The 20,847-nt window shown below is 50.8% G+C and overlaps 6 protein-coding genes across 6 annotated transcripts; 3 read left to right on the top strand and 3 right to left on the bottom strand.

Annotated features, from left to right (window-relative positions):
- Positions 1 to 493: 493 nt before the first annotated feature.
- CC84DRAFT_1185806 (NCS1 nucleoside transporter family) lies at positions 494 to 2,359 on the top strand (the record flags this gene model as incomplete). The annotated part of the gene is made up of 7 exons (XM_018180823.1): positions 494 to 578; positions 627 to 674; positions 724 to 1,334; positions 1,380 to 1,715; positions 1,768 to 1,890; positions 1,946 to 2,128; positions 2,180 to 2,359. The coding sequence occupies 7 exons, from the start codon at positions 494 to 496 to the stop codon at positions 2,357 to 2,359; spliced, it is 1,566 nt and encodes a 521-aa protein (XP_018036939.1).
- A 1,736-nt stretch (positions 2,360 to 4,095) lies between these two features.
- CC84DRAFT_1257887 (uncharacterized protein) lies at positions 4,096 to 4,880 on the top strand (the record flags this gene model as incomplete). Its single annotated transcript, XM_018184773.1, has 2 exons — positions 4,096 to 4,517; positions 4,567 to 4,880. The coding sequence occupies exons 1-2, from the start codon at positions 4,121 to 4,123 to the stop codon at positions 4,878 to 4,880; spliced, it is 711 nt and encodes a 236-aa protein (XP_018036938.1). The 5' UTR covers positions 4,096 to 4,120.
- Positions 4,881 to 6,132: 1,252 nt separating this feature from the next.
- On the bottom strand, positions 6,133 to 8,063 carry CC84DRAFT_1257886 (phytoene dehydrogenase). The gene is made up of 3 exons (XM_018184772.1): positions 7,868 to 8,063; positions 7,284 to 7,817; positions 6,133 to 7,237 (listed from the first exon to the last, which is right to left on the bottom strand). The coding sequence occupies exons 1-3, from the start codon at positions 8,027 to 8,029 to the stop codon at positions 6,185 to 6,187; spliced, it is 1,749 nt and encodes a 582-aa protein (XP_018036937.1). The 5' UTR covers positions 8,030 to 8,063; the 3' UTR covers positions 6,133 to 6,184.
- A 3,047-nt stretch (positions 8,064 to 11,110) lies between these two features.
- CC84DRAFT_1075024 (glycoside hydrolase/deacetylase) lies at positions 11,111 to 12,629 on the bottom strand (the record flags this gene model as incomplete). Its single annotated transcript, XM_018173705.1, has 5 exons — positions 11,111 to 11,482; positions 11,812 to 11,876; positions 11,929 to 12,293; positions 12,342 to 12,464; positions 12,520 to 12,629. Coding segments are annotated over 5 exons (1,035 nt in total), but the record flags the coding sequence as incomplete, so codon positions are not given.
- An 819-nt stretch (positions 12,630 to 13,448) lies between these two features.
- On the bottom strand, positions 13,449 to 15,830 carry CC84DRAFT_608924 (uncharacterized protein). Its single transcript, XM_018186870.1, has 3 exons — positions 15,186 to 15,830; positions 13,858 to 15,131; positions 13,449 to 13,805 (listed from the first exon to the last, which is right to left on the bottom strand). The coding sequence occupies exons 1-3, from the start codon at positions 15,602 to 15,604 to the stop codon at positions 13,471 to 13,473; spliced, it is 2,028 nt and encodes a 675-aa protein (XP_018036935.1). The 5' UTR covers positions 15,605 to 15,830; the 3' UTR covers positions 13,449 to 13,470.
- Positions 15,831 to 18,563: 2,733 nt separating this feature from the next.
- CC84DRAFT_1241138 (nucleotide sugar dehydrogenase) lies at positions 18,564 to 20,113 on the top strand (the record flags this gene model as incomplete). The annotated part of the gene is made up of 3 exons (XM_018184045.1): positions 18,564 to 18,995; positions 19,051 to 19,858; positions 20,094 to 20,113. The coding sequence occupies 3 exons, from the start codon at positions 18,564 to 18,566 to the stop codon at positions 20,111 to 20,113; spliced, it is 1,260 nt and encodes a 419-aa protein (XP_018036934.1).
- Between the last annotated feature and the right edge of the window lie 734 nt (positions 20,114 to 20,847).

The raw sequence follows: 20,847 nt of genomic DNA, 5'->3' as shown, positions 1-20,847 counted from the left end.
TGACATTGATGATCGCGTTTCCCTTGAGACCTGATGATGACTTTAGCCGGGCTCTGATTTGCAAGAATCGCTTCGGGAACTGTCGATGGAGTAGGATATGAAGATTCAGCTCCCCCGAGGACGTAGACACATCCCTGACCTTCGTTATCAACGCGTACCGGGTGAGGTCTTCCTGTGCCACCGAGAAATAGCCTATCTATGTACTATCTCGGCCGGGCTGGAAACCCCAGGTTGGTATCCATCGCTAGCGGGGCGCTAATACCGATAGAGGGGCAAGATTTGGTGGGGCCCTGATAGGGTAGAATGGACTACAACAAGGACTCGATGTATATATAATGACTGAAAATGTCTTGAAGAACAACATTTGTGAAAGAATAAAAAAAGGAATGCAGTGATGGAGATCAACAGAACCACGACATGTTTCGACAAGACTGGCCCACGCGCTGCTACGCATGAGTTATCCGGAGGACAGGCCATATCAGTTAAGTCAGAAATGTCCCTGTGGCGCCGGCTCGACACTTGGATCAAGCTTGATCAGTCGGAAGTTCAGAGTGTGCATGGAAGGTGGAGTAACGTTGGTATGAGAAACATCCAGGGGCTGAGCAGCGCGAGCTAATTCTCTCCAGACTTAGACCCTGTTCCTCCAGAAAAGCAGACGTGGAGATCACATCACTGTGCGTGCATTGTTTCCCTAATAAATCAGGAAAGTCTGACCCAATACAGTTGTGACCTACTGGCTTTGTGATGCTGTCGCTCCCGGGAACCTTCGATTAGGTTCCAGTATCATGACCCTCGGTTTCTCCTGGCGCGAGACCATCGGCATTATCTTCCTTGGTCACTTCTTGGTGTCGCTCGCCATCACCGCCAATGCTATCATTGGAGCGAAATACCATATACCATACACCATTCAAAGTCGCACGAGCTTCGGCTTCTTTGCCTCCTTCGTGGCAGTGTTCATTCGCATGCTGGTCGGCTTTTTCTGGTATGGTATCAACACGTATAACGGAGCGCTCTGCGTGAACGCCGTTATCCTTGCTATCTGGCCATCTTTCCGGAACGTACCGAATGGACTACCAGAATCTGCGAACATCACCACACAGATGATGACGTCCTACTTGGTGTACTTCCTGATCACTCTTCCGTTCCACTATATTCACCCTCGGTATTTGAAGTGGTTCTTTGATATCAAGACGATCGTATGCTTGCCTGGCGTCTTTGCACTTCTTGGTTGGGCCTGCCAGCAGTCTAACGGAGGTCTCCATACAACGCTGTTTCTCCAGGGAACCTCTCTACGAGGCTCGGAATACTCTTGGGCTTTCTTAGGTGCTCTGAATGTAAGACAACGTCAGGTAGTGGAAATTACTGCTAAATTTAGACAGTCAATGCTCGGAAACTATGGAACTATGGCCGTGAACATCAACGACTTCGCTCGGTACGCACGTTCGACACGAATGGTCTACGCGCAGATCCTCGCTGTTCCGCTATCGTTCATGCTCATGTCATTCATGGGTATTATCATCGCAGGAGCTGCTTCCGACCTCTACGGAGCATCGATCTGGGATCCCCTTACGATCATGTCGTATTGGAGCGGGAGCTCCGGTGCTAGAGCCGCAGCCGCATTCGTTTCGCTTTCTTTCGTACTGGCCCAGCTTGGAGCAAACATCAGCGCGAATTGCATTTCCGCCTCGAACGACCTAAATGCCATGTTCCCTTCGGTATGCAAATTGAACAAAGTGTCGTTCACGGGTTGAAGCTCACAACCTACAGTACGTCAATCTCCGCCGCGGCTCATACATAATCGCCTTCGTTGGCGCCTGGGCTTTGACCCCTTGGAATATCCTCGCCTCAGCGTCCGCCTTGCTCAACTTCATGGATGGATACATCATCTGGGTAAACTCTTTCCCCATGTCCACATCTACGAAACTCGACTGCTGACATAAACTAGCTCGCTCCCATCACTGGCGTGCTCTTGGCCGACTACTACGTTGTGCACCGACAGACATACGATGTCGATGACATGTACATTCCTGAAGGAAAGTATCGGTATAACAAATGGGGAACCAACTGGCGAGCTGTTGCGGCTTGGCTGGTCGGGTCGGTGCCACTGATCCCTGGATTCGCTTTGCGGGTATGAGTACAAATTCGTGTGCTCTATGGAATCAGACTGATCAAAACGCAGATGAACAACTCTCTTCCAATATCGAAAGGCGCAGATCATTTGTACAGCTTGGGATATCTTTATGGCTTCTTTTCGAGTTTCGTAATTTTCTCTGCGCTTGGCCTCTACTTCCCAGCACTGCCGACTTTTTCACATGAAGACAAGATGGATGAATACAGCACGGGCGAGAAGGCGGTCTAATAGCTGATGCAATCGAGTGTGTCTTGTTTGGCTTGCACAGATAACATCAGTATTCATTATTTTAAAGTCCCCATGCCATAGTCGTGTTTCGGGACTTTGTTTAAAGACATTTATGGGTTCCGCAACCTTGATGTCCTCCTCCAAGCTCTCCTATCAAGTTTTCAAATTTCTGAACCTGGTGTCACTCTCCCAGACGAACCTGTCAATCCGAGCACCATCGCTCTTCCCGAAATTACAATTGAGCTCGACCCGCTTGGCGTTGAAAAAAGTTCGACTTGATGGTGGTATACCCCGCTTCGCCCAAAATGGCTCATCAGTGTAGCCTCAGGAGTCGTAAATCAGCGTGGGCAAAAAAATTAGAAATTTTAAAAATTAACAATCACTATTCCGTACCACGTACTTCGAAGGTCTGGGGGTAGCAATGGCACTACAGGTGCAGAGGCTATCGCCATCAACTGCCAGAACTTCACAAATCGGCCGAAATAGAACTTAGGTGAATGCAAGCATGGGTGGTCATGTCGGTGCTCCTATTGCATGTTTGGATGACGAGCTTATCCGTAAAAATCCGGAAGAGAGGTGATATGAAGCAAGGGATCCAGTTCGGCAGTAAGTGTGCGTACCTCTCCCACATGATGCGCGGAATCGCGATGCTCAGGCTGCTCTGGCCCCATTAGTCTACCGCGTACACAACCTGTAGCGGGCAGGATGGAAAGCGGTCTTCCCAGTGGAATTGGACTAGAGAGATAATAAAACAAGCAGGAAGCGACTCTAGCTTGTTCTTGATTCCACGACAGAAATGTAGCAGACAATCCCAATCTGATAAAGGCTCGCCTGTTCGATCATGCACCAATGCGGAAGCGAATATGTACATGTATTCCGCTGCGTATCTCGAGAGGAAGCCTAGAGGAAGGTGAATTCTTCTTGTGCGTTTCGAGACCACGGTTTCGGCGGTAGAATAGCTTAGAAATAGACCACCGAACCTCTATTTTCAATGCGCAAGCAGTCGATGATACAGAAAACTTGACGACAGTGCTTGATGGTTATGAGTCATAGAGGAGTGCTCTTCTTGTCGATCTTGAATCAGATAAGTTGCGGGTGTCCTCGGTTTGAATGAGTTCAGGTCTGCGACGTTAAAAGATCATGTTTATTTCCAAAGGCCAAGTGTTTATTCCGACCATTAGCCAAGAATGTCTGTCTCAGATATGTTCAGTAGACTTTGCAATGGCTCATCGATGACAAGACTGTGTGCGCGCTCTAAGTGTTACACGGACGGGTTCGTTGACGGGCCTGCCCGCACCTGATCCGTGGACTGGGAACAGACGCAAAATAACTCATTTATGACGGACGTGAGATTTGAGCTCGCTTCAAGCATGTTTTTTGTAGAACAATGTTGTCGCAAACGTAGCTTTGGCTACTTTTGGCTCTGAAGTGCTGACATGAATTCTTATCCGACAGACGCACGTGAGCATGCGTTCAGTCCTCTCCAAGTTCATTACCCCACATGTCCAGCCCCAACACCTCATTAGGAAAGTGGGCAGTCAGCCCGTGCTGGGACCTGCCTCAACGGTACTTGTCGCTTAACGCGCCGTAGCTTCCAAATACACCAGTGCGACGAAAGCGGGGTCGCACGTCTTACTCGCATTGTCCTGCTGGATTCACTACATGATGACTTTGGTCCAGATTATCTTTAGGACACATTTAGGAAGGCTGCTGTTGATTGTGCCATTCACTTTCATCAACGGTTGATGCCTGTCGCGGAAGATGTCCATCACGATTTCTGTCATCACGGACGAGGCCGACTTCGCTGAGATCTCACCCATGGTTTTCGACGCATGGCAGCAGCCCTACAATCCGCAGCTCAAGCATTTCCGCCCCGTTTTGCCCACACGCGCTGAAGCCATCACATGGAGCAAGGAACGCTCCACCAAAAGACTTCGAGAGCAGGACTCAAAATTGTTCATGCTAAAAGCTGTTGATTGCGAGACCGATCTCATCGTTGGGTTCGCGCAGTGGTATGTGAACGACAAGCCAGATCCCTATGGCGAGCGCACAGTGGCTACATGGCATCCTGAAGGCTCGGAAGAGCGTGAGTTTGCCGAGCGGTTCATCAACGGCTTGTGGGACTTCATTGGAAAGAGAGTTACGAGGCCGCATATGGGTGAGCTAAAACCGCCCGTGTGATGGGTATCGTGCTGACGCTCGCGCAGACCTTCATTCGATCACGGTGCATACCGAACATCGGAGTCGAGGTGTGGGGCGGCTGCTGATCCGTTGGGGCCTCGATAAGGCTGACGAGCTGGGTATTGAAACAGCGATAAGTTCGCTCATAACCGCTCGCGGGGCCTACGAGAAGTGTGGATTGGGCTGCATCGAGATGATTCCAGCAGACCCGTCTTTGAATGTGCCGTATCCGAGCGAAAAATGGAAGGAATTGGCATCTGATAACCTGAATGGGTGGTTGATGTGGCGGCCGGTTGGGCATGACTACGTTGCCGGTGTAGACAAAGCACCGTGGGTGTAATGACTCCACCAATGCGCAATGCGACGATGTTTTACGAATGCCATCCAGATTGCGGAAACATTTCCTACGGCAGCGCCGTCAACAGAGAAACTCTCACGCCGGCCCTTTCTGGACGAGAATCCTGTTCTCCCCCATTCAAGCGACGTAGAAGCCGTTACAAATAAAGACAAGTTCCGAACTATGCTGCCAGTGTTGAGCGATTCAAAAACTTACCCTCAAAGTCGAATTTGTCCTTTTTCGAGTGAACTACCTGTCTGACTGATCGCACAAGAGATGTCCCCTTCTTGTATCTTCGCTCTCGCTGATTGCGCGGCAACGTAACATCACCACGACCGACGATCATGTGCCTCTACATTATCCGAACCTTCCCCATACGCCGTCCTAGAGAGACACCTCATGCACGAATTCTCTCATGCCCCAGCAATCGTTCTGAATGGTAATTGTCGATGTCGAGAGCAATATACACTGGCTGATTCGAGGCAGGGAATGGACTGTCGAGCACCAAGAAGATTGGCAGGCCTTTGTCGCACAACTCCCAAAACCTGAACAGGGATGGAAAGCTCTTCGCTACAAAATCCACATTCTGAATAGCCAGGTTCCTCCGTGGCGCGCCTTGGTAACGCAAACTGATTCGCCAGGAAGCGTATTCAACATGAAGTGGTGGTGGCCCCCAGGGGCCGCGGAAGAGATAGAGCAGCTGCTGGTAGAGAACAAACAACGGCAGCTGGAGTTCATCCCATACAAATGGTATTGGTCATGCCTTCCGAAGTTAATTCTTACGCTGGGACAAAAAAAAAAACGATCGGTCTCCCTTACCCGGGCAGCCAAATTACTCGCATGGGAAGGACAAGTGGGACGGCAAAGAATTTGGGGTCAACGAAGGACAGCTTCTCACACACACCAGCGTAGAATACCTAGAGTCCTGTTCTAACTGGCAAAAGTTTCAGAGAGCAGACAATTACTACGACAGTGTGCGTAGCACTGCGGCTGTCCGGGGCTCGTTTGACCAAGACGCAACGCTCGATGAGGAAGACTTGCCTCCAGCGCACTTTAGTCCTGAAAAAGCTGTTGCGCAACCCTAGAGCGAAGCTCCTGCGAACATGACACGTTGGGCACACCAAATCGCAACGGCATGCAATGTTCAAATGCATAGCGATAAAGATGCGGCTGATTAGCTCAATTTCGGGGCTTGCGTGGGCTTCGGCTACGTAACGGACCAAATGTTTGGTTTTGCAGATTTGAGGCAACATAGGTTTAGAGATTATCTATAGTTTGATGTGTGTGTGCTGCCATAGAAGGAAATATCACCAATCGCCCCCAAATTTCGCCTCTTTCCAGTTCCAACCACCTGAGAATGGGCCAAGTACTGATGCAAGAAAAGCAATAACAAGGATCGCTACCCAGTGAAGCCAATTCAGCACTGGCATCCATTGTGCTTGATCTAACGGACTGTCACAGTTCTTCGCTATCGCGGCGCCGTTTTCAACCCAGGGCACCTTGCTACCATGCGATTCGTTCAGGATCTGCTCGCTCACAATCTTCGCTCCAGCTAGGACGATAGGCACTCCGGTTCCAGGATGTGTACTGGCACCCACGAAGTTCAAGTGACGAATCTTGGGGTGACTTGTCTTCGGTCTGAAGCACAGGACGTTGAAGAATGAATGGCTGAGGCCGAGTATGGCTCCGCGGTCGAGATTGAACGTCTCTTTCCAGGATGGCGGCGTGTTGACAGACTCGTAAACGATGTGATCGCTAAGCGATATCTTCAGGCGCGATTCGATCGTCTTAAGTATAGTCTCCCGCGCGATGGTGACCATGGCGTCCCAGTCTTGCTTCTCGCCACTTGTTCCCGCCATGCCTTTGTGTGACCCGTACGATGATTCCATGAGATGGCCGACAGGCACCAGAACAACAACCGCATCGCAGCCTTTTGGCGCTGCAGTTGGGTCAACACGTGAAGGTACGTTTACATAGAAGCTCGGTTGTTCCGGAATCAGATGTTTCTTGAATATGCTGTCGAAGCTTTCTTTGTAGTCCTCCGCCAAGAAGATGTTATGCGCCGATAGCTCGAGGAATTGCTTATCAAGCGCCCAGTAGAAAGAGATACTTGAGCAGGATGCTTCGCGTTTCGATAAGGAAGTAGCGTAACTTGTTGGGGGAAGAAGATTGTTATAAGAGTAAATTAGGTCGGCGTTGCATATCACTCTGTCAGCTTCGAGAACCTCGCCGTTGGCCAAGACTACACCCGTCGCCGTGGGACCTTTCGAACAGTCCTGAACTTGTATGTGTGACACCAAGGTGTTAAGCTGGTATTTCACTCCTCTTCGTTCGCCCAACTTGACGAGTGCATCGACGACCTGGATTATCAGCGAGCGATTGCCTGGTATTGGACGATATGCGCACCTTATGGAAACCGCCGATGGGGTACCAAATACCTTCTGCTAATTCCGTGTACTGAAGCAAAGAATATGTACCCGGTGCATCAAAGGGGCTCATGCCCATGTACATGCTTGCGAAAGTGAAAACCCTTCTCAGCCTCTCAGTCCAGAAATACTTGCTTGCCCGACCGTAGATGCTTTCGAACGGATGCAACGCAAGCAGATGCCTCAGAAAGCTGGGACGCATCATGCTGAAGATTGAGAAGAAATTCTTGCGAAGAACATGCGTGACTGATAGTTCATAGTGACGATGAGACTCTTGAACAAAAGACATGTACCGCTCAAAGCCATCTTTGCCTTCGAAGCGTTCGATCTCTTCCTTCATGGTAGCAAGATCTGTGGACATTTTGAAGGCGGTTCCATCATGAAAATGAATGTTGTAATTCGGCTCGCACTTGACAAGGTGTACTCCCTCCTCTTTCATTGAAGTCCCTAAGTCATGGAACGTCTCATGAAACAAATGCGGTAGTAGTAGCAAGCTGGGGCCCTGGTCGAACCTCTGGTCGTACGTCAGCAATCATTCAAAAGTAGCCCGAGCCGCCAACGAACATAGCCATCCTCCCTGATAAGGCTGCACCGTCCGCCTGTGAAGTCGTTCTTCTCTATCACGGTGACTTTCCATCCTGCGGCTGCGAGGCGAGCTGCAGTGGCCACACCGCCAACGCCAGCACCGATGATGACCGCTTTGCGTGGGCTTTTTATCCTACCCATCTATGCTGTCGAGTATCCCGTGTGGGTATGCTCTGTGCTTGCGCGATACTTGTATCATGGAACGACGCGGACGCGCGCGCCGCACATGTGCGCTAAGAGCCGATGAGGCTCAGTCATGACGTAGGCGAAAATTCTAGGCATCGACGACTCGAGTCTTCATGCCACCAACGTGGGAGAGCAGCAGCGACGTAAAGAAGTGTCAAGCAACGCAAGATGCATTATCAAAATGAGTGTATCTGCGTTCTCTGAGAAGAGCTCTGATTGGTTGCAATGCCGCCAATCGACGAATGGTCGGTATTCGGCTTGGTTCCCTGCAACTAGTGCTCACGTGTTTCAGCACTGGCCCTGGAGCTGGAGGTAGGGCTTGGGTCTCCCACCGTCCCTGAGGGTATTGGCATCAAGATACCTTACGCCACCGCTCTAGGCGGCCGAGCACAGCTGAGGAACACCTACGTCTTAACGTAAGCACCTACACACGCCAGCCCATTTCACGAGACAGTGGGTACATCCAACCTGTCGATATTGATCCATTTAGTGAACCGGGATGGTGCCATTGTGCGATGCGTACTTCGTACAAAGCACTACTCATGGCGCAAGAGCGGATCTCGTGACGTCTGCAGGTGATTATCAACCCGCCACCGATGTATCGCGTCCCTGAGATATGGGATGAACGCATCTCCAAAAGATGACATCAACTTGATTTGGGAGCTGAGAACGATGCTAGAGCAGCTTTCTCCAAAAAGGATGTTGACATCCGGGCGACATTGGACAAGGTAAGCTATTCTCGATAAGCAAAATTGCGACTGGCGTTCACGATGAAGTTAAGCTGCTGTACGCTAGCTGCGAAACTCAGGTTGCTATTTGATTATTGAGCGATGAGTACCTATCTGGGTTTTTCTGTGCTCTACATCGATAGCGCTAATGGCAAACGACACTGACCACACGGCGGCGTAGGACGCCCACCATGATACTGTCTTTGTAGACAGTCTGGAAGATCTTTCATTTGATCGACTCATATGTTCCGTACAATACAAATTGAAACGTACGAAGATACCAAACCTATTTCCCCGACTTCAGAAAGTTATCGTTTCCTAGCGGCTACACCGCAGGGTGCCCTTCCGCAAAGAAAACAATCGAGCATTGATTCCGGGGTCGAACTACTCATGGTCCAGGCGGCAGGTATGCCTCCTCATATGGGATCTGTGAATGGACTGCTTTTATGCACATCCAGACCGCGTTAGTGGCTGCAAATGCACCACATTCTCGGTGAAGAGTAATTTTTACAGCCAAAATGCATTCGTCTTTGCAAAAAAGAGGGATGTGCTCGCTCTCTCTGTACATCGAACTGTGTACGAAGCCTTTTCAGTGACTACAAAGCTTGTATGGTACCGGGGACACAACACACTTGTTGTGTCACGATTGTGACATCGGGACATCGGCAGTTGGAAATCGAGACTTCGCGATTTGTTGTTTGGAGCGCTGTGCAGCCGAATGAGGTTATTTCATGTGCAGGATCTTCATCACCTGGGGATATGCAGAGCCCAGACCCGGAATGATCCTTGGTAATATCGCGACTCTTCACCCTCTATTCCGACACGTTTCCCACCCCGGTACCCAAGGTTCGTCGTATCCCCACTCAAACCCGGGCCCTCGAGTACTAGGTGGACCAGGTCGCTCGCCTCCATACAGGCCATTCGGTCCCGTGCACGAACTGGATACTGTGGCTGGCAGGAGCACTTGGGCACATGGCGGGGATGGCAGGAGCACCTGGTCTAGCGATGGCGCAAGCGAGAATGAGATCCTGGGCATAGCTGGCAATCCTGCCAACAGGATAGTTGTCAGCAGATAGGTGGAAATGACTCGATCATGATATGGTAGCCACTGTGGCTACCAGTCCTTTATAGACCATTGCATATAACAAACGGGCTAATCTTATCAGGGCCAAACATTCTCCCGAGACTTGGGTCCTACTGATACTAAGGACTGTACCTGCACGCTTCGCTGGAGGTACTTGATGCCTGGTATAGTGTGAATATGTAGGTCAAGGAAATGGAATAATGATTGCATTACTACCACTTGTGACTGTCATCCTCATTCTAAATTTCGTGACCATCATCCTCATTCTTATTTTCATTACCATTAGTCATAGAGATCGAACCATATCACCGAGATAACCAATTTGCCCTCCGTCACACGAACGTATCTCGAGCAAGTACAAACAGCACCTCCAAACCACTCAAAGCGTTGCGTCACTCGGAATGGAAGAGCTCGTAGAGCTGCTTAGTCAGACAAGCTTGAAGACTTACTCGACAGAGTGGTACTCAGAGACTTGTTTGATACAGTAGAATTCGAGGAATCGCTGTAAACGGTAGAGCTAGTCAAGTCACTCGAAACCGTGGAATTCGGAGACTCGCTCGATGGCGTATTAGTGGAAGCGATAAAGTTTATTGGGTCGCTCGATACTGTCGAAATTGGCGAGTCACTCTCAACCATGGAGCTCGATGACTGGCTCAACACTGTGGCGCTGAGTGACTCGCCTGAAACAATGGAGATCAGTGAATCGCTCGATGGCGTGGAGCTTACAGAAGAATCACTGGACACTGCGGAGCTCGGAGAAGTGCTCAACACACTCGCGCTCGAAGACTCATTGGAGATAGAAGAGCTGACAAAGTCGCTTGATAAAGAAGAGCTCGTAGAATCACTCGAAGCCATGGAGGCCCTAGGGTCACTCAAGGGAGTAGAGATCGCGAGTGGTGATTGTGTGAAAGAAGCGCTTGAAGACGTCGTGACAGAATCACTGTTTGGGACCGAATCGCCGAGTGAAACGACGACCGAGCTGGTAGCTGAAGCATCGACAGAGTTGCTAGATGAAACGTCCACAGAAGCGCTAATCCAGTCACTTGTAGAGATGACCGGAGTGACTTGCGAGCTTGCAAGGACGGCGTCCGAGCTAGTTGGTGGTGCTACCAAGGTTGAAGATGCCGCTATAATGGTTTCTGTAACAGAGCTCTGGAAGGAAGATACAAGGTCACTCGACGACCCCACGGTGCTTAAGCCTGATGGAGATGAGACAACCCCGATGCAAGAGCCGAACGCTGGTTGACAGCCCGAACTAGCTGCGCAGTAGTCGTTTGTCGTACCACAGTTGCCGTACTTGCTGCAGCACGCTCCATTCTTGCAGACGTAGCCGTTGTTGTTGCCCTTGCTGAAATCTCCGCAAGTACCGTCGGGTGTCACACTTCCACGTCCGGGGGCAGGGTCGCATCTCCCAAAGGCAATTTGGCATACCGGAGCAGCACAGTAGTCGAATGTCGTGCCACAGTTCCCGTACTTGCTGCAGCATGCGCCAGCCTTGCAAATGTAGCCCTTATCTTTGCCACTGCCTTGGGTACCACATGTGCCGTCAGGTGTGGTGCTTCCCGGGCCAAGCGGAGTCGCTGTTGCTTTCGCAGACTCGGTGTTTGCAACGGTTCGAGCAGGTACAGTAGTTGCAGTATTGCTCTGGGACAATTCGTCGCGGTACGTGGACGTGGGGGCATCGCATATGCCGAAAGCAGGCTGGCAGACATTTGCGCCACAATAGTCTGCACCGCTTCCACAGTTACCATACTTGCTGCAGCATCTGCCACCGTTCGGAGGACAGGTCCATCCCAGGTTTCCACCAGCGTTGATGTTTCCGCACCTTCCGTTGAGGGAGTAGGTCACAGTCGGTTGTGGCTCCATAGTTTGCGTCTGGGCACCGGTCAGCTCACGTTGCGTTCATGTTGCTCGCGAATACGTACCGCATTGGGATCGCGGAAGGTCCGGTATACTTGCGTGTCTTGTAGACATTCGGCGACGGTCACAGCTGACAGTAGTGAGTATGTGCGCCTAGTGCGCTTTGGGGCTATAGTACTTACTCTTTAGCCCTCTGTCTTTGACAATCTTTATCATGTAGTCAATGAGAACACCTTGAGACCAGACCTCTTGTTCATGGCTTTCAACGATCGTGTAACCCATATCAAGGCCGTCGACGAACAGTTTCTTGGCTATTTCAATGCCAGCTTGAGTTTGATACTCCCAATCCTTGGTGTTCAGGTCCCCGATGATAACGTGGTATTGAAGCTCTTTCAATACCGAGAGTGCTTGCGCATTGACCGAGAGGAAAGGGGGCCGCATGTAGTAAGGGAAATACCCTAAGATATTCACCATGGCTTCTTCCAATAATATCATCTGCTGCTTGATCCCATCCACGGTCAGAGTTGCAAGATCCTTGTGGCTCCATCTAATCAAGCTTTTAGTGTTGTCAATAAAGAAGTGTTTCGCAACTCACGTATGTGATCCAATCTGGTGACCCATGTTGACCATTCTTCGCAAGGTGGAGTTGTAATCGTAGATGTTCCCCTTGTTCGCTCCATTGATGAACCAAGTGGCGATAAAACCGGTCGCCTGCATCCTGAGCTCACTGTTAGGGTGCCAGGAAGATAGTAGAGGCCCGAGCTTTTACTTACCGATCCAGAATATCTTCAGAGTAAATCCATGGGCCATCATCGAAGCCTGGAGCAATGACACCAGGTTTGGTACATTGGTAGATTTGCAGTCCGAAGGGAACAGGTGACGCGAAGGGGAACAGTACAGCAAGTGCAGCCAAGGCGTAGGTCACACCGCCCAACTTTGGGCCCATTGCTGCAGCTGGATTTGAAGATGCCAAGGATGGACAAGATCCCAGTGCTCTGGTTCAAACGAGGTGATAGACAGACCTATGTCGTGTTCAGGCTAAAAATCAGATCACTGCAGATTGATCGCCATGGGAGCCCACAGTTTCCTTAAATGCAATCTTCGCTGTGCAAAAGCCAAAGCGCATAGACGTCGGGCTGAGCGAAGGCGTACAACGTATTCTCGACTTCCAGCTGAATGTGGGTGCCTAGGTTCCGAACACAGCGCAGAATCACTAGATCATACAGCCGCAGTGCAGAAAAATAAGCGAAAGAGGACAGATGTACGCGCCGTAGGGGTCGAGACCCATGTTCGACTCGCAGATCGCGTCAAAGTTAACTGTGCACATAATAGACTTCATGCAAAAAGCCACCAACAGGGTCGGTTCCCCACGATTCCACGTGTCCAGCTGACTGGGCCACTGGCCAAGGTCCAGCTGACAAGGCCCTGGGCCCTCGTGGAAGGGCCACGACTGTGGATGAAGACTGTGCGGGACGGGACACACCAGGTCGCCGTCTCGTTGCGGCCTGTGCGTTTTACAAAATCACGCCATTGTGCTCAATAAAAGCACAAAATATGCATCTAGTTCTCGCTGTACACAACTGAGCAACAATAGAAGTTCTGAAGATATCGATGATTCAGCACAAGATTAGCAATTATTGGTATCATGGTACAAAAAACAACGCCGAGGATCTTTATAAAAATCGAAAAGGAAACTGAGGGTCTAAATATGGCTACAATGTGAATTAAGCAGCACGACCAATACCAATGGTGGCTTCCTCATCGTTGAGCGTGTCCGGTCGCGAAGACTTCTCGGTGACCGACTCTCCGTTCGTAGTGTCAGTGTCCTCTGAAACAACTTGGCGGGTCTTTCCCCAAGAAAAAGCATCCAGATGCCACATGGTGTAGAACAACACGAAGATGGTGAGGAACGGTCCGGAGAAGAAGTAGATGACAACGCCTACCAAGAATTGGCACTTCGCTTGACGAGTCTTGGGCATCCAGAAAACGAGTGTGAGCATGTACATGTACGGCACGATCACACCGCCGAGGAAGCCAACCGTGACATACCAGGGAACGTCTGTTTGTTGTTAGTGCTTCCGCAAGAGATATTGATCAGTGATGCTACTTACGTTGAGCGGCATGTATTAGTCCAGCGATCGAGCCCATGATGAATATGTTGCAGAACCATGTCTGCACATTCGAGAAAGCACGAAGGCGCTCAAACCATTGGGTTCCTCTTGCGGTTATGAGGCGGAAGTCGTTTACCGTGGCGCCCATAGACCAGCGCTTGCGTTGCGACATGAAGACGGATAAGGAAGTTGGCACGTCAGTCCACGCAACCGAGCGGATGGATTGTCGCGTTTGAACGTGAGGTGACGCAGTGAGAACGTGACAAACGTGGTTGCGATCCTCACTATACGCGCCTCGTAGGTGCTTAAGCATACCATCGGTGGGGCTGGGGCAGTATCCGAACAGCGTTCGTAGGATATGATCGCCATTGTTTTCCTCACAGACCTTGAGGATCTGGCAGCAACCAGGAAGACAAGAGACTTTGTGGGTAACGATCGACTGATGTAAGCGAGGAAGTCCCTGGCTTATGGTGTAGGAGGCGTTTTGCATTAGCCGCCACGGGTTCCAAGGACCATCCTTGAAATCGACCCAAACCACGCCGCAGACGCCGTAGCACTTTGGATGCCTCGATTCTATGATGAGGTAGTAGATACACCAGGGGTCGAAAACGGTGTCTGCGTCCATGCCAACAATCTGGTCAAATTTGTCGATCTCGCAATCGTCAAGAACAAATGAGCACATCTCTCCGAACATCGCGTTCGAAATCACAGTAGTCGGTCGATGTTCGCGCTGGTTGAACTTGTATGCGAAGGATCGGAGTAGAATGAGGCCGTCACGCTTGCCCTTGTTTGTCATCTTTACGATACACATGTAGGGCAGCCCCCGGTATGTCCCTCTTTGTATAATTGCATCCATCGGTTCCTTGTCCCAGGACATGTAGGCGTTGTTCATGTGAATGCGCGAGGTTTTTTCGGTCAGAATCGTGTCGAGGAGACATTCGCCGGTGGTCTGGTCCATACCTGGCCCACGTGCTCGGCCATCGCAAATGATGAAAACGCACTGCTTGTGTTGTTCGATGCCCTTTTGCTCAACGAGGGAATCGAGCGATTTCCGCAATTCCTCTTCGTTTTCGTTGTAGCAAGGGATGATGAGCATGAGGGATTCTGGGGTCTCCGGAGCAGGGTCGTACTTCTCAGGGCGAAACCAACGGAAGGCAAGCCACATGAGCAACGTAATAACGACAGTGAAGTTTAAAGCGACACCGTAGGTGATGAACGGTAGGAAAACGTAGTGATAACCTTTGAACCACCAGGAGCCGAAGAGTAGAAAGCCACTGTCGCATATTAATAAGCTGCATTGTCAAGACACGGGCATGTGGCAAGCTTACTTGATACCGAAGATGGTGCACTGAAAGGCAAATTTGCGGAGCTTCATGAGTCTTTGGGCGCGGCGCACCTTCAAACCATCAGGGTCAGAGAATTCTGGCTTCTCGTCGACCATGGTGTTGAGGTCACCCAGTTGCTTCACCCTCTCTTGATGGCTCACAACTGGTGCTTCCCCAACAACTGAAATTTTCTTTTCCCAGAGCAAAGAGTCGGTTTTTTCATTGTCGACCTCATTCTGAGGGGTCCCGGGAAGTGTTGTAGCGAAAGAGAGGGTACTCCGATGGTAAAGACTCTCGAATGGGTTTCCACTGGCAGAAGCGGTATCACTCTCAGCATTGATACTCCCTGGGCGCAGATGAGCGTCTTCTGGCAAGGAAGGAAGGCTCGAGGCAAGAGAGCTAGCGGGCTTGTGTGAAGACATCTTGAAGCTAGCCAGTGATTGGGTCCTGACGAAAGACAAAGCGAGCTCTAACGAGTGTACTGAGGTGGGACGTGAATAAAGATATTAAAACCGCGTACAGGAAGATCTTCAAGAAGGAATATCCAGAATGCAGGGCTCTTGAGCACCTAGGCATCTATTGCAAGAGAATGAGAGACCCAGACCTCACGGGAGCGCTGTGGACCCATGTTGAACAGCTCAGCACTCCTGAAGCAGCCACACAATACTTGCATCTGCACAAGATGCCCGCTGAGTCGCGATCTGTCGCTAAAGCTGAACATCTAGGCTCTATGCGCTCGGCTGAGAAGTTCGGCGTCGCCATCTTCGCATGAAGAAATTTCACCTAGCGAAATAGTCAGAGTCGTAGCGAAGTGAGATCCAACGGAGAGTCACGGCGCCGTATACGAGAACTTGGCTTTCACGGTTGTGCGCCTTCATCTTGGCATCCAGACCAGCACGTTGTGCTCGGGTGCTTCGGGCGGATCAACACTCTTTTCCCTAGTGTTCCTTGGCGATCGTACGCTGTCCCAATCGGGTAAAGAGCAAGGGGCGCACGGCGAGCTAAAACGTTCCTTTGCTCACAAGTGTTCCTATATTACTTTAGCTCGGCCTGTGGCGCGGCACGCTCCCGCTGGTGCCGTGGGGCCCGGATAGCCTTTTTACAACCGCTTTGGGGCCGAGACGGCGAGGATGGGGCGAATTAGCCTCCAGCTGTAGTCTTATTATCGCTTACCCCTTGTATACTTGCGACCCCACGGCACGGGGCTCACAAATACATGACTAACATTTTCAGGTGAGCGTCATACAAATTGACCAAGGTTTACCTAGTGGGGATCACGACATACTCTTCGGAACAGCACGCACTTGGCAGCAATTGGGCTTTCGCACTGACCCTGGTGTCGGTGCCCCAACAAGCATCGCCATGCGAAGTTTTCTGCGACGATCTGCTATGATGTGCCAGTATAAGATGTGTTTCCAGGTTCCCTCAGATACCGACAACCGGGACAGCGAAAGGGCCATTGCTCTGCATGCGTATGCCCTGGTCGAAAGGTTATGCTGCTCCAATTCTGTCTATAATAAGACTGCAGCGAAAATTGATTGCGACTTGGCAAGCGAAAGCGGGAGGGACGTTCCTAGGGCTGGCGGCAAGCGATTATGCGGATGGCTGGCGCTAAGCGTGGATTCTTCATAGCGGCGGTAAGACGTACCGGTACCTGTGCGTGATCTGCTCGCTAACCAAAGCAGTGGCTTGCCAACAGTAGGACTCAGGCGGACACGTGCTCTGCAGGTGCCACTGCAGTAATCCACAGTCGGACACGTCCGCTTGAACAATGCCGCCCCTCGAGCGGCTGATGCCGTTGCGAGGCCGCTCCAATTCGCCCACCTCCGTTTTGCCAAGTCGCCGCAGACCCTGAAGTGACCTTGGTACAGCAAGCGTCTGCAGCTAACATGTCGAAAACAAAGTTCACCGGTCCGTTGAAGGCATACTACTAGCTTGGTCAGACTCTTTTGTACCAGGTGCAGTGTACTTTGATAGTCTAGATTCGCAATGCTGATTTCGTGATTCCCGTTGCTCGGTACAATTGCGACTTCAGCCTTCGCGCTCAAGACATGCCAAGGAGGTCACTTACGGCACAGTCAAACAATATCGTCAAATTTAGCCAGACTTCGCAAAGCTATTCATTACTTGCTCAAGAGTGCCTTTAACTATGTCAGGCCAAACTGATGACCCGGAAAAGCATAGTGGGCGCTGGAAACAACTTTCGCGTATAATATGGGGAGATCAGTGAAAGACCCTTCTCAATCATGGTTTGAGATGAAGATGTCGTCATGGAGTGCCTAGATCTAGAATGATGTGCTGTTGAACGAGACGATGCGTATGCCTGCTTCTGTCTACTCCTGCTCAACCTCATCACTTCTTCCACTGTTGTTCTATGCCGAATACTCTTGACTTCCGAAAGTGAAATTCATGTTCCAGACGCCTGGATACGGGAAGAGGCCCAGGGGTCTACGCCAAGTACACCCAATGCGGAATACGCACTTCTGGTTCGACTGATCTATTGCTTGGCAATACTTGGTTCAGTACCTGTCCGTATCGTTTTGCTGTCCGAGATGGCAGCCGGAAGCGAGTAGGGATGAGATATCGACGCTTTCGCCTATTTCCTAAGGACCCTATCATGCATGGAGCCTCCGATGGCGAGCCACGCTGTCGATCAGTTGAAGCACCTCATCCTTGAGCCACATCACTCCTTCAGCCAGAGCTGGAAGCAACGCAAGCCATCACGTTGTGGACACGCTGGATATGCAAGCCACGATACTGCTCAGTGCTCGACGCTGCCGCCCACGGCCTGTCCTGTGGTACCTTACATCCAGAACGGAAATGGCTCACGGGATCGTGGTCTCGCCATAGGAACTGAGACTGCGCGAGATTTGACGCTACAGCAACATTGAGCAAAGCTGGAACAATGCACAAAACGGCGGGGACACCGAGACCTCGCCAGACTTGACGCCATGAAAACAATGAGAGGAGCTGGAACGCGGAGGCGAACGTATTGAGGCTGGAATATCGTGACGTGAGCGAGTCCAGGGTATAAAGTCGCCCAGTGAAGTCTTTCGTTTCATCAGCAAGCCTTTTGCACATCTCATGCCCTAATCTTCTCAATCATAGAATTGAACTTTGTCCCATCTAAGGAAAGATTGCGATCACCCTATTCTTTCTTTTTCTACTACATCATTTTTCTCCGCCAGCCCCAACTCATCCTAGTATCTTACAGTCGTTGGTATCGTTTCCATGGCCGTTACATTCACAGATAGTATGTTCGCCAACAAGTTCTTCCCCGCGGACAAGAAACCCGAGGTGACAATCACCACCGCGGCTCTCCCGCTCACACCTCCCCCTGAGGAGGAGAATGGATCCCTAGTATGGGTGATTGACGACCCAATGGAAACCGTTCAAAAAAAAGACCTTGTCGCCACAGAGCCTCAGTCCATCGTTGCTGTCATCGGAGTTGGCTATGTTGGTACACATCTCGTTGAGGCATTTGCACGACACTACAATGTCATTGCTTTCGATCTCAGTGAAAGGAGACTGGCGGAGGTCTCAAAGCAGCTCACTGGTCTCCCGATCCAATTCACATCTAACGCGAGGGATATCAGCGAGGCCAGCCATGTCCTCATATCGGTACCAACCATTCTCAAAGATGACAAGAGCATCGACACAGCATACTTACGCAGTGCCATTGCTACCGTGGAAAAGCATGTCAGGCCTGGGTCTACTATCGTAGTCGAGAGCTCCGTTGCTGTCGGCATGACCCGCGAGCTGGTTGCGCCTCTCATGGCGTCCAAGAACTTGAAGGTTGGCATGTCGCCAGAGGTGAGTGATGAGGTGACCCCGCTAAGACCGTGACAAGTATTCTAATATCTACCAGCGAGTCGACCCTGGTCGCACGTTCCCGGCGTTCGAAGACATTCCCAAGATTGTCTCCGGCATGGACGCCGCATCTCTCGACTCCATCTCTACCCTCTATGGCCGCGTCTTCCACAAGCTTCTTCCCGTCTCCTCGCCCGAAGTGGCAGAGATGACCAAGCTGTACGAGAATTGCCAACGCATGGTTTGCGCAGCATACGCCAACGAGATGGCGGACGCCTGTGCTTCCATTGGTATCGATGCGTTCGAAGTCAGCAATGCAGCTGCTTCTAAGCCGTTTGGGTACCTTCCATTCAAGCCTGGCCCTGGAATTGGCGGCCACTGTATTCCTGTCAACCCATACTACCTACTGTCAAATTGCTCGATGCCTCTGCTTGAGCATGCTACCACGATGTCGTGGCAACGACCCGCCGACGTCGCCCACCGCTTCGTGCAATCTTTGCTACAGGAACCATACTCTCCACATCAGCCCATTGCGGAACCAAGCCATCTCCGTCTTCTCGTTGTTGGAGTCGGGTTCAAGCGTGGCCAGAAAGTTATGAGTAACTCCCCGGGAGCTGCAATCATCCGCACGTTGAAGAGCGAGTACAACTGCCACGTCGAGTTTGCGGACCCTTTGGTCGGAACGGATCTCTACAATGATGTACCAAAGATGAACACTGAAGCGAACTGGCACGTCGAATACCTCAGCACATTTGACGGTATCATCGTGTCTGTCAACCAGGAAGGCCTCAACATGGACGTCCTGGCAGAATTGCGAGATGTCAAAGTGCACGATTACACGGGCACACTCAGGAACAATGTCATCAGTGTGCAAAAGCCAGCAGTTTGGATGAAAGGTTACTGAGCGCTCTGGAGGGTAGCCAAAGGTACATAGAGTCTGAGGAACTAATGCGGCGGGTGAGGATAAGCTTTTGGCGTTCTGAAGGGTGGAAAAGGTTGTATTTGTTTCATTACATGCATAGATATCAGTTTTTTTGGACGCACTATGGCAAAATAGTAGACTTCTCTATATGATTTAGAACTGCTCTATTGTGTTGGTAGTTTGGCGCAAACACGTTTAGATGCTCATTACTAGGCATCGGACAGCAAAATGTATCAAAGAAATTGCCCGTATCCAACGCATCATGTCGTGCAGGACTACTTCGAAGAGAAAATAAGCTTGTTCGATAAAGATAGATGCCGGGGAACCCAGCATTGTTCTTAAAAGTATTACGGCCCACGGCGATCGCCAAGTTCGATCACGACCAAGGATGTTTTGTTCGCACAAAAGAGGACACGCTTTTTTGCGACACGTATATTTGCGATCAGTTGCACAGGGACTCGATCATACTACACAAGCTTTCAAAATTAAGACGCTAGGACACATTTCCTTGCATTGGGTCGGGTCAACCCCGCCCCCACCGGCTAACGCGCCCAACCGGACTCGTTTGACTACCGGTAATGCCCTACCCAGTGCGCAGGCTTGCCCGCTTGTTTCTCTACGCACGACAAGCTCATTATGCGATCTGAGACCCCTTGATTGAAGAGACTTCCAGGCGTACTTGCGTGGTCCGGATTACTCGAGTTCATCCCGTCGCTCATCTGCAAGGGGGGCCGATCGCCAGCTTACCGCACCGGTCCACGTTAAAGCAGGGGACTGTTCTCCCGAACGCGTCGCCACTCCCAAGCGGCTTGCCCTGACTTCGACGCGAGAGAAGTGTAAGTTTGATACCCTAGATCACCTCCAGTCATCGCACGACTCCATAGATCTGAACAGCCCAGCTCTTCACCTGACAGCGCACTTCACAATGGCGGA

Source organism: Paraphaeosphaeria sporulosa (assembly GCF_001642045.1).
Source record: "Paraphaeosphaeria sporulosa strain AP3s5-JAC2a unplaced genomic scaffold CC84scaffold_4, whole genome shotgun sequence".
NCBI classification, from domain to species: domain Eukaryota; kingdom Fungi; phylum Ascomycota; class Dothideomycetes; order Pleosporales; family Didymosphaeriaceae; genus Paraphaeosphaeria; species Paraphaeosphaeria sporulosa.
Note: the sequence above shows the minus strand (reverse complement) of the source record. Positions and strands in the feature narration are given on the sequence as shown.

What these genes read in the sequence shown, in the direction of transcription:
- CC84DRAFT_608924 (XM_018186870.1), bottom strand. Translation starts at nt 15,604, where the DNA reads ATGTCTTCACACAAGCCCGCTAGCTCTCTTGCCTCGAGCCTTCCTTCC. An exon ending in TGCACCATCTTCGGTATCAA is followed by an intron (nt 15,132 to 15,185) that starts GTAAGCTTGCCA and finishes AATATGCGACAG; the next exon opens with TGGCTTTCTACTCTTCGGCT. An exon ending in ACTAATACATGCCGCTCAAC is followed by an intron (nt 13,806 to 13,857) that starts GTAAGTAGCATC and finishes AACAACAAACAG; the next exon opens with ACGTTCCCTGGTATGTCACG.
- CC84DRAFT_1257886 (XM_018184772.1), bottom strand. Translation starts at nt 8,029, where the DNA reads ATGGGTAGGATAAAAAGCCCACGCAAAGCGGTCATCATCGGTGCTGGC. An exon ending in TTATCAGGGAGGATGGCTAT is followed by an intron (nt 7,818 to 7,867) that starts GTTCGTTGGCGG and finishes ACGTACGACCAG; the next exon opens with AGGTTCGACCAGGGCCCCAG. An exon ending in CCATCGGCGGTTTCCATAAG is followed by an intron (nt 7,238 to 7,283) that starts GTGCGCATATCG and finishes CTGATAATCCAG; the next exon opens with GTCGTCGATGCACTCGTCAA.